Raw genomic sequence first — 17,711 nt, 5'->3', positions numbered from 1 at the left:
TAAGTTCAGCAAGGCTTCAAGGTTGATGGGGGACCAAGCTAGCTACTTACTTAAGTGGCTAGTGGATTTTGCCCCCATGACAACACAGCTTCCAAGTGCAGCAATTTATTTTCCCACCTGCAGCTGACTAGTGCCTAGCATAGCAAATGAACTCAGAGCTGAGAATTCAACACACATGCAAGGCAGATCATTCCAGAAAATGAATCGAGCAGTTGGGACTTAGCTTGGCACAGGATGCTCCCCGCATTGACCTGAATACTCCTCTCATCTCATCATGGTGGTCAGCGTGAGCCTCAGTGAAGCTTGCAGCATCTGCTGGCTGCAGAGCTCTCAAGAAAGGGGCAGGTTGGCCGTGGGCAGGAAGGATGGGCAGAGTCCAGCTAGTGGAGTGAGCCAGCCTGACCTCTCTGCCATTTCTCTCGCATTTGCTGTTGACCCAAGAGAGCAAGGCAACCAGCCACAACAAGATCCTTCCTTGCCATGTCACTGCTCCACTGGTGTGGCTTAGGGAACCAGTGCCCATACATTGAGACCATTTGGCTTTTGCCGGAAAAGCAGTAATTGTGTGCCACAAAACTAGGGAACAGTTCAAATGTCCTTTTGACACGTATTTATCTGCTTGCTGTTAATTAATAGAAATCACTAGATAGAGTGTGTTGTTGCAGCTAAGTCAGGAAGCCTAAAAAAATTTCCTTAGGAAACTTGGCCAACATTGAGTTCACACTTGTGTGCCTTGCAGGGATGCTGCGTTTGGTACCTGCAGTTTTCATCTAACGCTGCTCGACTGCTTTCAGGCGGTAAATAAGGTTAGTGAAATAAATTCCATGTGTGATCTGGAACCCTGTATTTTGATCAGAACCTCATGGGATTCTGGATAGTTTGAAATCTGAAAGATTACACTTCCAAAAGATTGTATAATTAAGAAGAGGGGAAAATAAGCCAAATCACAATTATGGTTTGGAGCCATAGTGTGATTAGACTGTACTTCCATGTTTGTATGATGTCTCCCACTCCCCAAATTCTATTAATCCCCCTCTTCTTGCAGCCCCTCATTCCAAACAATGCATCATTCAGGGTCCTCTGATCCTCAGGAGTGGGCTTTCACTGGTCAGTAAGCCAGCTGTTGTTTATTTTAATTAGCTTTGTGGTGACCCAATGTGTTTTAAATAAATAAATTCCATTGTGTGAGCAGGAGGAACTGCAAGGGTAGTAGTCATAATTACACTTACACAGCAATTTCTGAGTGTTTCGCATGTATCATTTACATAAGTAAAGTTTTAGTTCAGACAATGTAGATAATGTGGAATGGTAAAAGAGACAGACTAAAAGTGATCATTTATGGTCCATTCTACAAGGCTTATGTTGTTGTTTTTAAAGCTACTCTCTTGCAAATTTTAGGCTTTGCGGTATGGCTTCCTTGATTTCAATTCATTTGATGTAGATGAATATGAACACTATGAGGTAAGCATCATTCTGTTTACTGATGTCTACTTATAATTACTGCTGAGACTGTCTTTGCTTAAAATTGGCATGCATTACTTATAGCTCTTGATTTTTTCTGTTTTCAAGATAGTCTATATCTAAGTATGTGGAGTCAAGGAAAGTAAGGTAAATAACAAAAAGATGTTTCAATACACTTAAGGCTGTCGCATGACAGTGTGAGAGCATGTGGTCTATAATCCCAGATGAAATTGGAATTACACATTCTTATTCTGCAAAACCTTACATCAGCATTCCTCGTCATCCTCACTATGTTCACCGAAGCAAATGTGACTAATGTCAGGGATGTTTTAGGGATGAAGTAAACAATTCTTCTGTTTTCTTAACAGAGGGCTGAAAATGGAGACTTTAACTGGATAATACCAAAAAAATTCATTGCCTTCAGTGGCCCACACTCAAGAAGTAAAATTGAAAATGGTATGTTTAAAAGATAGAGGCACTTGTGGCGGAAACAATACATTATTCTGTTACTTATTGCATTACCAACTATAGCAGCCACGTCCAACTTCCAAGAGACTGTGATCTACTCCCAATATAAAAAAAACTGGCTGTGATCTACCCATAGTCATTGGAGGGAGGAGGAACTTATTTTAGGGTGGAAAGGCCAGAGTTGTTGAGCTTTTTTTGGCAGGGGGGAGGCTAACCATTAATTACAACACTAACAAGCACACAAAACAATAAAGCTAACTAACATCAGCAGCAGACTAGAAACGATCACTCTTTTGAAGCTACGTAGGAATGGGGCAGGGGGCGCAAAAATTCATTATGCATTGCTTTAAATCCTGCGATCGATAAGGATCCCGCGACCAACCACAATCTTCCTGGAATCTACCTGTCAATCGCGGTCACCCGGTTGGACATCACTGAACTATAGAAATCAGTATTTGAAAACAGGCTGGCTTGATAGGTTTTGGTGGGGTATTTTGGGTGGCTTACTTGATATTTTGTTCTACACTACCATAAATGTTCATTGGTTCCTTTCTTCCAGGTTACCCACACCACGCCCCCGAGGCCTATTTTCCCTACTTCAGAAGACATAATGTTACCACTATAATCCGTCTAAACAAGAGAGTGTATGATGCAAGGAGATTTAAAGACGCAGGTTTTGAGCATTATGAACTCTTCTTTGCTGATGGAAGTATACCTAATGATGGCATCATCAGAACATTCCTAAGTATTTGTGAAAATGCCGAAGGTGCTATAGCAGTTCATTGCAAAGGTACAGGAATCATGCGTTAAAGTACCGTATTTTTCGCTCTATAACACGCACCAGACCATAACACGCACATAGTTTTTAGAGGAGAAAAACAAGAAAAAAAATATTCTAAACAAAATAGTGGATATATGATTTTTGTGGTTCATGCTGTGGCCACAGACATGTGATCTGACAGTGAGTTTGGAGTAGCCCAATGCAAAAATCCATGTGGATCCATGCTTTGTAACCACGGAGGAGGGAAGGAAGGGGAACCATGGATCCTCTGCTCACGACTGCAGCAGATCCCCCCCGCCACCCGCAGGCATTCGCTCCATAACACGCACAGACATTTCCCCTTACTTTCTAGGAGGAAAAAAGTGAGTGTTATGGTGCAAAAAATACGGTAATTGACACTAACTTTTTGGGATAGCATTCACAGCATGCATTATTAACCATCACTTAGTTCAGCCATTGCGCAGCATTTTTTTTAGCAATTTGACCAAAATCACACCAGTTTCTTTTTAAAATTATTTGTACTGCAAGGATTCTGACATCTCTGTCATTAGAATGTTGGAAGTCTGCTTTTTCTTCCATCTCATCCCTAACTGCTGTGGCCTCTTGCTAGATTACTACTTCCAACTTCCATGTGGAATCTTGCTAATCATACATAGCTTAGTTAGAGACAGAGAAATGGAAGCAGTAAGCCTCTAAACATTCTGCTTTCAGCCTGTGTTCCAGTGGATTCCACTAAACTGTAACAAGCACAAATGTGAAATACAGTGGTGCCCCGCAAGACGAATGCCTCGCAAGACGGAAAACTTGCTAGACGAAAGAGTTTTCCGTTTTGGAGGTGCTTCGCAAAACGAATCTCCTATGGGCTTGCTTCGCAAGACGACAATGTCTTGCGAGTTCCTGCTGGTTTTTTTCCCTTCCCCCCTTTTTCTAAGCCACTCAGATCCAATCAGCAGATAAGCCGCTAAAAGCCGCTAATAGCGCTAATCCTTCAATGGGCTTGCTTCGCAAGACGAAAAAACCGCTAGACAGAACGGATTCTTTTCGTCTTGCGAGGCACCACTGTAAATAAGTTACCTGCATAAATGTGTAGTAAATGAAGAGCATCCCAGCAAGGCCAGCTGCTACAGGTAAGCCTCATCATAAGTCACCCAGGAGGTAGTGATAACCTATGAAAGTTTTTTATGGGAGAAAAGTGACAGTGTGCAGCCCAAGCCTTTAGAAGTAAAATAAAGGTGAACACCCTTACAGAATAACATATGGATATATTTTAGTTTGCTTTTTTGTGTATTACAAATCTGGGTATCGAAAGCTAAGCTCACTTTGAAAGATCCCATCCAGAACAAACTTTTGACTGCCACCTTATGTCCAGGTATGCCTTTGGTGCAATTTAGAAAGTTTTGATTACAGATACAGTGTGTTGAATCCAAACAGGTTGGAGAGCACTTCCTGAATGGGGTGAGCTGTGAGCAACTTGGGATTAGGAGGGAGCAGAGTTGTTGAAAATTGGGTACCCCCCCCCATTTCCCCAGAGGGCCACAGGTGGCTCAGCTCAGGAGCATCCCCATACCATTGGAAGAGATTGGTGAAAGTTGAGGAGCCTCATCTCAGCTCAAGCATTTGCTGTTTAAATTTGTTTATAAAATACATCAACAGGGCACTCTGAGCTGACCACAGAGGATACTGTCAGTTACAGAAAAAAGTATTATCTCAAGCCAGAATAGGAACATAGGCAACTGCCTCATAGCAAGTCTAACTATTGGTGGATCTAGCCCAGGGCTGTCTGCTCTGACTGGCAATGGCTTTCCAGAAGCAGAAAAGGGGCAACCTCATTATCTGCATCCCAATATTAACTGGAAATGCTGGGGATTTAATCTGGGACCTTTTGCATGTAGAGCATGTGATGTATGACTGAGCTATATAATGTGTTTCTCTCTCTTACACACACACACACACACACACACACATACCCAATACATGGCCTGATGTGCTTGGGGTTCCTTTTTGTGAAGGCCTGGCCTAAGAAATGTAGAGCCAAAGCAGTTGTGGTTTGCAGAGGGAGCATAAAAGCATGATAAAGCCTGAATGAGGATCTGCTTGCAAAAGCCAGAAAAAAGAATGAGCTTATTTGTGTTCCACGCAGCTGGACTTGGCAGAACTGGCACACTTATAGCCTGTTACATTATGAAGCATTACAGGATGACTGCTGCTGAAGCTATTGCCTGGATTAGAATCTGCAGACCTGGCTCTGTGATTGGAGCACAGCAGCACTTCCTGTTAGAGTAAGTAAGCCTTTAAACCCATTCCCCCCCCCCCAGAAGATTGAATCAGTACTGAAACTATTTAATTATTTGCATGCTGTGACCGGGACCTGGCCTCACACAAATTGGTAATGACCATTCTGCCTTCTGATATATTAAATATAGGTTAAAGGAAGTTAGGACCATAAGACAGCAGTTACCCACATAGAGAGCAGGGATTGGCAGTGTGCCTTCTGAAGACACTGGTAATTCTGACCGCTGGCTTGGTCTGCTGCTTGCTGCTTTACACGTAAATCAGAAACTGCAGTATAAGCAGCCTACAATCACCGGCATCTGCTTAGAGCTGTGTGTCTTTGACTTGCTTTCCCATCAGTAGCATACCTTCCAACACTATGAAGCCCAAATCAGGGATGCCTTCTTTACAGACACCATCTTCCCATTTTTTTGTGTGAGAGCACACCAGCCAGTTTGGTTGCTGTGATCTCATGTGAATTTGTGCTGCAGTCCCCCCCAAAAAACTGCTTTCTTCAGGCACAGCGCCCCAAAGTCCATGTTTTGGGGCACCATGCAATATTGCGGCCCCCCAAAAGTGCTTTTTTCAGGGAGAAATTGCACCATGAAATTGCACAACATTGCAGCAACCCAAATGGCCACTGTTATATCATGAGAAAAAATGGGGTGTCCCTTTTCCCCCCCTGAGACACTTGCCGGGTATGCAGTAGAATTCAGCAGCTGAATGTGCATTACTGACAGAAGCTGAAATCACAGAGCCTGTACAGTTGCACACACATTCTGCCTGGACTAAGCCTTAAAGAAAAGGGAAGGAAAACAGAAAACTCAACCTCAAAATAATAGACTATGGTAAAGAATTGGGTAGAAACATCAATATATATGAATTACTACTGAAGTGTATACAAAAATGAAATGAAACTATTGTTTTTTAAGGTGAAGAACATGCACAAGACATAGCAATGAAATGTCTAAAATGCGGTGATTAAAATATCGATATTGATTGATGCCTTAGCATCAGATTAGTATGACAAAACAAGTACACTGCAAGACTTCACTCGGCACTCATTAAGCCTGCCAGCAGACTGAAAGCAACTTTTTCATCTACTAATACATCTAATTGTTTTAAACAAACAACAGCAATAGCTCTCTGAAATGTTTGTCTCCTGCCTTTCAATAAAACTTTCAAGGTGGAAATAAAATTATAACTCTGGTTTGCATCCATCTGTTCACAAAAGGGCTTTTGATTCAGCTGAAATCCACTCCTCTAATGTAAGGGAGACAATTTTTAATTGTTCCTCCGGCATCCCTCCACACTACCCATGCTGTTCCAAAGATTCTACCAATCCTCCAGAGCAGATTGCTTTTTTTGTTGGTGGGGAGGGTGTTGCAGAGAAGAGGAGGAGGAATTGCCAAAAATAACCTCATTTTCCAATTACTGGAAACCACTGCTAGGTCAAAGCAATTCTGCAAATGGAAGGGCATAGTTGGATGCAATGCGATAAATATTTTACATGACTATATTGAGACCATTTTGTACCACATTAGAGGATGGCACACCTGCTACTGGACTCTGCTTAACCTATGAATTTGGATTTATAAATGTAGTCAAAAAATGATATTGGCAATTTCTACTGTATTTTCTCTCTGTAACAGGAAACAGTCAGAACTTTGGTTGGAAGGTGATATTCTCCGTGCAAAGCTAAGGAAGACAGCAAAATACACTGTTACAAAAATTCTTTCAGGAGTAGATGACATTTCAATTCATGACTCCAAAAGTCAGATTGGCAGCAGTAAAGATTCTGAACCGGTAATCACCCGAACGTCGTGCTGTTGTAAATCTTAGGGCATTGCTAAATGTGGGTATAATAAAGCAAAAGTGGTTGGATTCTTTTTGTATGCTCTTCTGTATTCCTATTCCTGAAAAGCATCCTAAGAGTAGGGGAAAATGTGTGACGAATGAGCAAGATTGAAAGGACATTCTACAGGTGAGGTATGGGCATAATATAGTTGAATTTAGATATTCTTTTTTGAGTAGCAGAAGAGAGATACACACACAGGTTTCTGTTGCTGTGGAGAGGGCGTTCCTCCTGTGGGTTTTTATGCCTGTGTTAACAAGAAAATAAACAGATACACACCAAAATGCTAAAGAAATGTTTTCGTGAGATCTGTTGCAACTTTAGGTAAAAAGTTCATTAGTTCACTGGGGGTCTGGTATGCATCAAGTTTTATGCTTCAGCATCAAGACTTTGAAGTATACTATAAATTATTCCAATGACTTGCCATTTATTTACAGTACAGTGATGATGAAGAAGAAATGCACTCCGTTACACAAGGAGATAAGCTTCGTGCTCTGAAAAGTAAACGGCAGTCAAAAGGAAACTCAGTTCCACTAACGTAAGTTAATTTCATTTTGCATCTGTAAATGCAAACGCCTCTTTCTTAAGGACTGACTTCTTCAGTATGTTTTTAGGTACTCTAAAAGTTGCACACAATTAATTCATTGCCACTAGCTGTCACCTTGATGTCCAAATCTTCTCATTTCCTTATCATCAGTAAATTCTCCTCTCTGCCGCATCTCCTAACATATTAGGCTTATTGGCTAAATCACAAAACACTTACTAAACCGAACATTACATCAATGCCTAAAAGCTTCTTTGTTTCAGTGTATTTTTAAAACAAAACAAGGCCCTTCCAGGATTGGTTTTCCTACCCATAACTTAGAAGTTTCTTGTTTTCTGATTTTAGGGAAATTGCTGCTGGGGCAGTTCCCTGTGTTTGTGTGTGTGAGTGTGAAGGCTTTTGGCCAAAAGAAATTCCTTTGCATGTGCATTGTGGTTAGGAAAAAAGCACATTGGGTAAAAAGTATGCAATACTTTTAAAATATAATTTTAATGTAGAAAAGCAGCACATCTCTCTGTGTGTTTTGTTTGAAGTGTGTATGTATGTATGTTTTGATGCTGATGTTGCTGTTAGATCAGGCAGACCAATATTAGTGAAGCAGATGTAGCCTAATTGATGCATAGCTGTCAACTTTTCCCTTTTCTTGTGAGGAATCTTATTTGGAATAAGGAAATTTCCCTTTTAAAAATGGAAACATTGACAGCTATGAATTGATGGACCCTCCCACAGAGAGCATTTAATATTGGTACGCTATATTATGAACAAGGTTTTGTGTCTGTGTGTTTTTAAGAGCGGAGATTGCACCCAGGCCCTGCCTTTTGGCTCCCCATAAGTACCTGGCTACCACTGCGAGGATGCTAGACTAAATGGACCATTGGCCTGATGCACAGGCTCTTAAATTGTATCCTTAAATGGCATTTGGACAAATCTGTCAGTTAATTTCTAGCTAAGACAGAGTTTGGGGTATTTTAGGTGAAAAGTGATTTGCAGAATCCTTCCTAGATTCACCCTGTAAATCAAACGAAGGTTAAAATAATCTCCCTAAAAATACAGCATGGCCTTTGAACAGGGAAGGGGTTTTCCCCCACAGCACCAAAAAACACAGATAGAGCTTTCCCCCCTTTTTTTTCAACTGCAACTGGCTGAAATGTACCACTCATTTCTTAAAAAAAAAAGAGTTCTTGATTTCCCCCCTTTGATTTCATATCCATCTCTTCCTCCCCACCCTCACCCCTTTTTAGATGTCTCCTAGCTATGCTGGTGTCTGTCCTGAGTAGCATTGTCATCTGGTGGATTGTGTGTGGCTCTCTTCTTCCCAACCTCCTATTCTGTCTAGATGGGTTAAGAACCTAGGTCCAGCAGGACCTCCCTTGACAGAGTCATAGTGTAAGTGTGTCCCTGTTACATTCTTTACGGAAGTTCACCTTCTCGCCTCTTTCATAAATGCATGCACCAAGCTTTTACAGCCTTCTTCTTTTTCCCTTCCCCTCCCCCTTTTTTGCAAGGCATCACGGAACTTGGGCTACTTGCTTTTACAAGAAAAACTGATTGTGATTTGTGTGCTTTAGAATTGCCCTTCGAAAACTGCCAGACATTTGCAGGATGGTGTTCTTTTCTTGTCCGGAGTTCTCTTGTTGTCGGCATATGAAAGGTCGTTTGGGGTTTCTTCATCTCCTAGTTCTGGACTAGTTTTGAATAGCTGCCTTGCCACAGTAATCTGTGCTGGATTTTGATTCTCAGATTATGGATTTGAAAAGATGTGGACAGTGCTTTGTCAGTGCAGTACAGGTCAGACACTGAAACTTGCAATCCTGTGAACAAGGCTGCATAGGATTGTGCTGTAAGTGAAGGAATGTAAAACGGCAAACTATTTTCTGGATTGCAGGTATTCTTGATTTTTTCACATATGAAAGTCTTAAATCCCACCTTTCTGTCTGATTTAGGATGGAAACGTAAAATAGTTTGTGAAAAAGGAAAGCTTGTTGTGTCTTGGATTGTACTGGGCCGATTTAAGGAACGAGGCCTTATGCCCCCTAGTGATACTTTGGAATATTTCACATTTCCCTGTATCTTTAACAAGAAGGTCTTGTGTTGAGCAGCTTGTGCTTCATTGCAACTTTCAGTCCTTAACTCTGCTCACCCAATTTAAACCTACAGAAATGAGGCATAGATGATTTCCTTAACTTGATAAATATAGAATCATAGAATTGTACAGCCGGAAGTGATTCCCAGGGCATTCTAGTCCCAACCCCCTTCAATGCAGGCAATAAAGAGAAAGAGCAGGATGTCATTCACATATTGCTGGAAGCTTGATAGCAGCTCCTAGCCATTTCATACAGATGCCCGTTCCCATTCTTTATAGCTGAAGACCATTGTCTTGCTCTGTGTTATTTCTGGAAATTAGCATATCCTGCATTTTTAGCTTTAAAAATGCAGTAAATCACTGTACTGTATACATATCAGCCTTAGTGTGCTTAGAATAGCTTGCATTTTATGAACTCTGGAGACTTGAGACACATTTCTTGTCTCACAATAGAAGCGATGAGCTATGCATTGCAACCAGTGAAATGAATTGGTGTCACAAAGCGAAGGAGACAATTACAGTGAGGAATTAAACTGTCTCTTCCCTTTGCAGTTGCCACTACAGTTGCAGTCTTGCAGAACCTGTCACTCATCTGAAATGCACCCACTTACAAAATGTGGGGGGAGAGGGAGGGGCCACTGCTGTAGAAGAGGGATTTAGCATTTTAATGGAGCAATCCTTTGTCCCTGGGAGCAGTGGCGTAGCGTGGGTTGTCAGCACCCGGGGCAAGGCAAGTACCGTATTTTTTGCACCATAACACTCACTTTTTTCCTCCTAGAAAGTAAGGGGAAATGTCTGTGCGTGTTATGGAGGGAATGCCTACGGGTGGCATGCCTACGGATTTTCCTCCTCTAAAAACTACATGCGTGTTATGGTCGGGTGCGTGTTATAGAGCGAAAAATACGGTAATTTGCGCCCCCTAACCCGTGGATTTGCGCCCCCTAACCCTAACCCCCAGATGTTGTGCCCGGTGCGGCCGGCCCCCCCTGCACCCCCCACGCTACGCCACTGCCTGGGAGTGCTGCTGTGACGGAGATGGAGGTGTACCAGGTGTACCAGTGAGAAGACACTTAGATCTCCACTGGCTTAGACCTTCCACCAGTGATGTTGGGTGGAGGAGGTAAGAAGGGGGCTTATCGGGGCTAGTTGTGGATACACCAGAACCATAGGCCCTTTGTTTCCCTCACATGCCCACAGAAGCACTGAAACTGAATGCCTGTCATGGGGTGGCCAAAGTTAATACCCTCCTATTGCAGCCCCTGGCAGGGGGATGAAATCTCTTGTCCCCCACCTCCTGCTCTGGCTACTATGAAATAGCCGAGCAGTGGATCTGGCTCGCATTGTACCAGCTGATCACTCTTTCCCTCTTCCCCAATTCTGGTGTAAAGGTAAGTTAGGATTACTCTGTTAATTGTCCTCTCAATGACTGGTTCATACCCCTTGTGGAGGAAAATGTTTTTTTAATAGCTGACCTGAATTTTTACTGTCCTTTTAAAGTTTCCAGGAATGCCTTTTTATATATCTAAAGTGACTAAGAATAGAATAAATAGCAATAAACTGAAAGCATATCAATAATATAAGCACTATTATTAATTTTTTTTTAAAAAGTAAGAATAAAGAAATCCATAGTCACCTAGTGATTGTCCCTCCTGGAAAGTTTCACTGAACAGAACTATTATTGCAGCCCACTTAATTGCTTACAGGAACAGACGGGGGCAAATTCTTCTACAGTATCAGAGCTGAATCTTGCTTCATGCAGATACAGGATTTATTTGTTTAAATTTGTATACCGCCCTTCATCTGCTCACAACATAAAAATACCAAATGAAAACACAAAGTGCATAATAAAAACAAGAACAAAAAAAAGCAAACCAATAGCCCCCCCCCCAAAAAAAACCACATTTAAAAGGACATAGAATTGTTAATCAGCCAAAGGCTTGGTAGAAGAGAACACCTGCTGCCCTTAGAGGTATAATGAAGGTGCCAGACGAGCCTCTCTGGGGAGAGTATTCCACAAACTGGGAGCCACTGCAGAAAAGGCCTATTCTCATGTTGCTACCCTCTGGACCTCACATGGACGAGACACACGAAGAATGGCCTCAGATGATGATTGCAGGGTCCAGGGTGGTTCAAATAGGGAGAGGTGGTCCTTGAGGCATTGTAGTCCTGAGTCATTTAAGGCTTTGTAGGTCAAAACCAGTACTTTGAATCGGTCCCAGAAACTAATCAGCGGTCAGTGCTGTCGGGCCAGGATTGGCGTAATGTGCTCAAACCGTCCTGCCCTGGTGAGCAGCCAGGATGCCAAATTCTGCACCAGCTGAAGTTTCCAAACCATCCTCAGAGGCAGCCCTACATATATCACATTGCAGTAATCCAACCTAGAGATTACCAGAACATAGAAGTTAGGTCATCCCTGTTCAGACAGAGGTGCAGCTGGGTCAACAGCCAAAACTGATGGAAGGCACTCCACACCACTGAGGCCACCAGAGCCTCCAGCGAAAGCAAAGGATCCAGGAGTTACCCCCAAGCTATCCACCCGCTCCTTCCGAGGGAGTGTAATTCCATCAAGAGCAGGCATCCGGTCTAGGGAGCCGCCCACTGACCATGCCTTGGTCTTATCTGGATTGAGCTTCAGTCCATGACCGAGGCAAGACAATGGTCCTGTCCATCCACTGCCTCACCTGCAGATGTAAAGGAGAAATTGTTGTGTGTCATCAGCTCTTTGCTGACAACGTACTCTAAAACTCTGAATAATAACCTCACTCAGCGGTTTCATGTAGATGTTAAATAGCATAGAGGATAAAATTGAACCTTGAGGAACCCTACATTGAAGGCTCCACAGGACCAAAGTGCACTTCCCAAGCATCACCCTCTGGAAATGATTATCCAAGATGCTGTGTGAGCATTCACCAGCTAGGAGGGGAGGGAATACAGTTGGGTAATGTATGCTGATGAAATCTCTCCCCTTTCCAGTAATAACTGAGTAGTGAAGTGGAGGAATTTAAGGAGAAGTTTGTTCCTGTTTCACCGCCTATGGAAAGCATGAAATCAAAACAAGGACATTAGGAGAACAGGATAGCAGCAAAGCAGAAATTATCTTGGTTTTTTTTAAAAAGTGTTGGTTCACATAACTTTTTGAAAACTAGAGAGTTCATTTCAAATTCTGAGCCCCAATGAAGGGATTCACAGTTGGTTTTTCCGTGTGTGTAAAAACCAATTTCTTTGGTTATAAACTCCAGTGGTCAAGCTTAGGCAATTACTTCTCCTTTATAATATTTAGATATTTCTCAGTATCAATGCAGAGATGTTTGTATGGTAGGATCCATAAAGGCACTTTTGTTGCACTTGAAAGAAAGAAAGAACCCTTTGCTTCTCTGTTTTGGAAGTAAAAACTTGAGCCCAAAATGGTTGGCTGTATTAATACTCTGAATGAAAAGTTTTAGTGGATTTAAAACTGAGCCGATATCTAAATACTACCTCACACTCAATGAGGAAAGATCAAAAACAGTTGTCCACAAAATCCTGTCTTTTAGGCATCTTAGGGAGACGTTTTGAGGTAGAAAACTATATGCCACATTTATCTTCGTACATTATGTACATTTCAGTGTACTTTTAAGTAATTTCTTTCTCCTACTCCTTTCAGGGTAATTCTGCAGTCCAGTGTTCAGAAAAGTAAACAGCCTGAAACTAGCAATTCTGACACTTCAGGCCATTCTAAAAGAACAACCAGGTCTACTGCAAGAAAAGGCAGTTTTAAAAGGTGAGAACTACTGTGCTGCTGTAGCACCCTGCTTGTGGTTAACGCTTAGCTGGAATGAAATATTCAACGCAGCAATAGAGAAATTAAAATAATAATTTATTTGTCAGACAAATAAATGAGAGACACAGTGGTATATGGTTACCAATGCTCTGCCTGCCAGCCCTCATGGCCAGCACTTATATTCCCTCAGCCCAGTCCCCTTGCTCCTCCTTTGGCTGCCTCTGTCCAATCAGCCTGGTTGAATTTCCTATTGGCTGATTGCTAGAACCAATCATATCAGATACACCCATTTCCTATTACCTTTTATGGGAGACAGAGAGCTATATTTTCTTCTATTTATAAATGGCAAACAAGTAGCCATTAACCTCTACAAGGCACCTTAATTACCAGATAACCTTTGGCCTCTCTTTCCCTATTCCCTACAAACCAGATGGTTTTTAATTTCATTTTTAAACAGAGGCTCGGCAACCAGATGTCAGGAGTGCTCCGATAGTGCCTCCCGTTTGGCATGGGTCTGTGGTCTCTTCCAACTCTAGGACTCTATGTCTCTATGAAATAAGAATCTAATATCTAAATTTCATGCTTTCTAAATCCTTTGCATAATTACATTTAAGCCTATATATTTAATACATTAATATATATATACATTTAGAAGAAAGGGAACTTAGTAAAAAACCAGTTTCCAAAAGCAACTTCCGAGAGAAGCCTCTTAGTTTACAGCCCCCTTTTGCTGCTAAAACAGCTGCTGTTCTAAAAGCAACTTCTTCAATTTACCCTTTGGGCTTAAGTCTAAAATGGGAGGCATAATAATTGTTTTTGCAACTTGATTATTCTGTAATTTGTAAGGTCAGTGACCTCGCTTCTCAGCCTTTTTATGACCGCAATAAACCAGGGGCCCTCTTTAAGATGAGCACATCTGCCGATGCACTCACTGCTTGGCATGAGAGATGCTGCCTGGCATGAGAGATACAGATATTTTAAAATATATTTTAAGCTCATTTTAAGAATACAGGTGTTTGATCAAAATATAAGCCTTGATTAAAATGCAGACTATGAACAGATGCCTCATTCCCCCCTTTCAAGCTCAAGGACCTTCATCCCAAGTGTCCTTGATAGCTTGACCTTCATCATATTCCTGAGGTAAAGCTCTGTATAGGGCCATGATATGAGGTAGAGTTTCATTTGAAATCATCTTGCTAATTGTACTTCTAAAACATGAAATGATACATGGCACCATACATAAAACCATTACTACTACCGTCAAGAAAAACAAGCAAGACAATAATATCCCTTTGAGTCCCGCAACATTAGGTAACCAGTTGGTGAGCCATCCCATATCCCATCCTTCCCATGTTTGTACTGGGACATGTGCTATATTCTCCATTTTTGTGGCCAACACACGGATTGCCTCACCATTATCAGAAATGTTAAAGCAACAGGCATTCCCTGTCAAGTTCAAGACTCCACATAGGCCTCCCTGCTTGGCAAGTACATAATCCATTCCCATTTTCAGCTGCAAAATGGCGGCTCTACTTTCATCCAACTGTTGTGCAATAAGTCTCAAACTCTGAGCCGTTGCATTGGTTACAAGTTCCACTACTGCTTGTAATCGAATTATTCTGTTTAGATTATAAATAGGATCCCGTGCCCCTTGTATGAGCTCATCAGGATTCCAAGAGGCAGGCTCATAATAGGCTATAATGCGCTCTGGTGGCCAATCATCAGTACCGCTCCAACTTTGGGTACTTCCTCCTGCTATATGAGAAATATCAGCATTTCTTCGTGTACGCTTGGCCAAATTAGTGGGCATAATCCACATTGGTGGTAATACCCATCCCAGGAAACAAGTCCCACTCCATTTGGAGGGGAGTTTCTTGTATGCCCATTCTCCACATATCCACCACAACCATCGGGTCTGAGGTTTTTGGTATGTGGAGGACATAAGGCGAAATAGTAAAAGAGGTAGAGAGTTCACAGTGCAGTATGTTAGATTGCCTTTTTCTGTCACAGTTATGTTCCATACCACTTTCCATGCATGAATAAAAGGAGGTGCACAGGGCAAGGTATTCCGAGTTCGATAGGTAGTATCGTGTGCCCAGGTATTCTTAATATTATCCCAAGTATAGTGACAATGAGAAGAGCCTATCATGGTAGAATCAGCTGCATCTGATGATTTATGTACACAGAATTCCCCTTGTACAGGTATAACTCGTAATGGTTTAGTTGAGTTCCATCCGGGGAAATTCTGTACTTCTGTTTGGTGTGGTATTTCGCTTACCATACCAATGGCATCTAATGGTATCGGTAATAAGGGCATACCTCCCTCTGAATCATCTGGCCCAAGAGAGCAAACAAGGCAATTGGTCCTATTTGCAACATTGGCTACCATTTCAGCCAAACCTACCCACATATTGTGGTCATGGCGGAATCCATATTTAGTCAATTTGGTCAGATTCAAGGACCCTTCCCCTTCCCAAGGGATCAGGATTAATAATAGAATCATGTTGATGTCTAGCATATGCATTCCTTCCACAAAAGATTACCTTATTGTGATAGCAAATAAATATTAGTCCCAATATAATTCCCCCAGTGACAGAAATGGGGAACCACCAAGACCAAAACATATATCCCGAGGATCCCCAATGAGTAATATCTCTGATAATTGTTCCACAAGGGGGGGGCAGTTAATTAATTGTATAAGAGAATCTTTCCTTTCACAATCGCTGGTTCAGATGCTCCTCAAGCTTCAGGCGTGCGCAGGTCAGCCAGCTTCCAGGTTGTGGCTGCAGCAGGCCGGTCGTCTAATGTTGCCCGTGACCTAGCCCGTTCCCGGTAGGGCTAGATACAGGGGTTTTTGGAGAGAGTCAGTTTAAGAGGGTTAGAGGGGTCACCTTTGCACGTCCAACTGCCTTCGGACTTCTTCAAACGGGAGTGATGAATCCAGGGGGTCACCTCAGCTACCTTCACCGCTGTTGGAGTAGAGAGCAAGACGGTGTAAGGTCCACGCCACTTAGGTGCAAGTGGATCTCGTTTCCACTCTTTCACCCATACGCTATCGCCAGCCTGGAACTGATGAATCGGCTCGGCAATGCTGCACGGCGTGCGCTCGAAGGCCCACCTGTTAAGAGAAACAAAAACACGGGAGAGAGATTGCACTTGTTCCTGTGTCACATGGTCTCCTATTTGTTTGAGGTCAGCTGGAATATCCTGAACAAAGGAGGGCGGTCTCCCATACAGGAGCTCAAAAGGTGACAACTTAAGTCTTTTTGTGGGTGCACACCGAACACGAAACAGTGTTATGGGTAACACATCTACCCATCCCAATCCCGTTTCCTGGGTTAATTTTGCCAATTGGGTTTTCAGAGTCCGATTCATTCTTTCAGTTTTCCCTGAACTCTGAGGCCTATATGCTGCATGCAGTCTCCATTTCACTTGTAGGACTCGACATACTTCTTGTACTACTTGATCAATGAACGCTGGCCCATTATCACTTCCAATGCATCTAGGTAACCCAAACCTCGGGATCAATTCAGTCAGGAGTCTCTTAGTTACCTCTCGTGCCTTTTCAGTTCGGGTGGGAAAAGCCTCAACCCATCCGGTAAGAGTATCTACAAACACAAGGAGATACTTGAATCCCTTAGAAGGGACCAGCTCTGTGAAGTCCACAATTAGGCTTTCCATGGGGACATATCCCACATGTTGGATTCCAGGAGGTTGTACCGGTCCCTGCCTGGGATTGTTTTTAGCACAAAGAACACATTTCTGTGAAATGCAAGTTGCTAATTGTGATAGATTAATAATATACAACTTCCGACTGAGACTCTCTCTGGTTGCAGTACCGCCAAGGTGAGTAGATTCATGATAATTTCTTACAATTGTGCCTGCTAGGTGATGAGGTACATAAATCCTATTGTCCGGCAGGATCATCCAACCGTCCTTCACAACTGCTCCTTCCTGTTCAGCCCACTTCCTCTCTTCTGGGGTATAGTGAGGTTTAACTTCTTCTGGAACTACCTCTGGTATGAGGGCTGCTATAAATCCTCCCACAGGCTTTTGGGCTGCCTCTCGGGCTGCTTTGTCAGCAGCATGATTTCCTCTGGTTATTGGATCCCTTCCTCGTCCATGACCTTTGCAGTGCATTACAGCAATCTGTTCTGGAGCCCATACTGCTTCTAACAGGATTTCTACTTCAGGTCCATATTTCAAGGCCTTCCCGTGGGCTCCTATTAGACCTCTTTCTTTCCATAGAGCACCATGTGCATGCAGGGTTAAGAAGGCATATTTAGAATCAGTATAGATGTTTGCCTTACATCCGGCTGCCAATTGCAGAGCTCTAGTTAAACCTATAAGTTCAGCTTTTTGTGCTGAGGTGCCAGCAGGCAAAGCTTCAGCTTCCACAACTTCCTCATTGGTGACCACAGCATATCCTGCTCGTCTGGCACCTTCATGCAGGTAACTGCTACCATCAGTATAATATACAACATCTGG

At 42.5% G+C, this 17,711-nt stretch overlaps 1 protein-coding gene across 13 annotated transcripts in view; it reads left to right on the top strand.

The window, feature by feature from the left end:
• CDC14B (cell division cycle 14B) overlaps nt 1-17,711 on the top strand; it is a 69,988-nt gene that overhangs the window by 35,056 nt on the left and 17,221 nt on the right. For 8 of the 13 annotated variants that reach the window (XM_083464941.1, XM_083464940.1, XM_083464939.1 and 5 more), the window contains exons 6-13: nt 740-806; nt 1,399-1,461; nt 1,830-1,917; nt 2,489-2,719; nt 4,851-4,989; nt 6,634-6,787; nt 7,274-7,374; nt 13,107-13,223. In XM_083464941.1, coding sequence (XP_083321067.1) covers nt 740-806; nt 1,399-1,461; nt 1,830-1,917; nt 2,489-2,719; nt 4,851-4,989; nt 6,634-6,787; nt 7,274-7,374; nt 13,107-13,223 — 960 coding nt within the window. Of the gene's footprint in view, nt 1-739; nt 807-1,398; nt 1,462-1,829; nt 1,918-2,488; nt 2,720-4,850; nt 4,990-6,633; nt 6,788-7,273; nt 7,375-8,621; nt 8,767-13,106; nt 13,224-17,711 lie in introns of all 13 variants that reach the window. The other 5 variants (XM_083464935.1, XM_083464945.1, XM_083464934.1 and 2 more) reach the window with 1 other exon arrangement.

Source organism: Podarcis liolepis (genome assembly GCF_965112155.1).
Source record: "Podarcis liolepis genome assembly, chromosome: 11".
NCBI classification, from domain to species: domain Eukaryota; kingdom Metazoa; phylum Chordata; class Lepidosauria; order Squamata; family Lacertidae; genus Podarcis; species Podarcis liolepis.
Note: the sequence above shows the minus strand (reverse complement) of the source record. Positions and strands in the feature narration are given on the sequence as shown.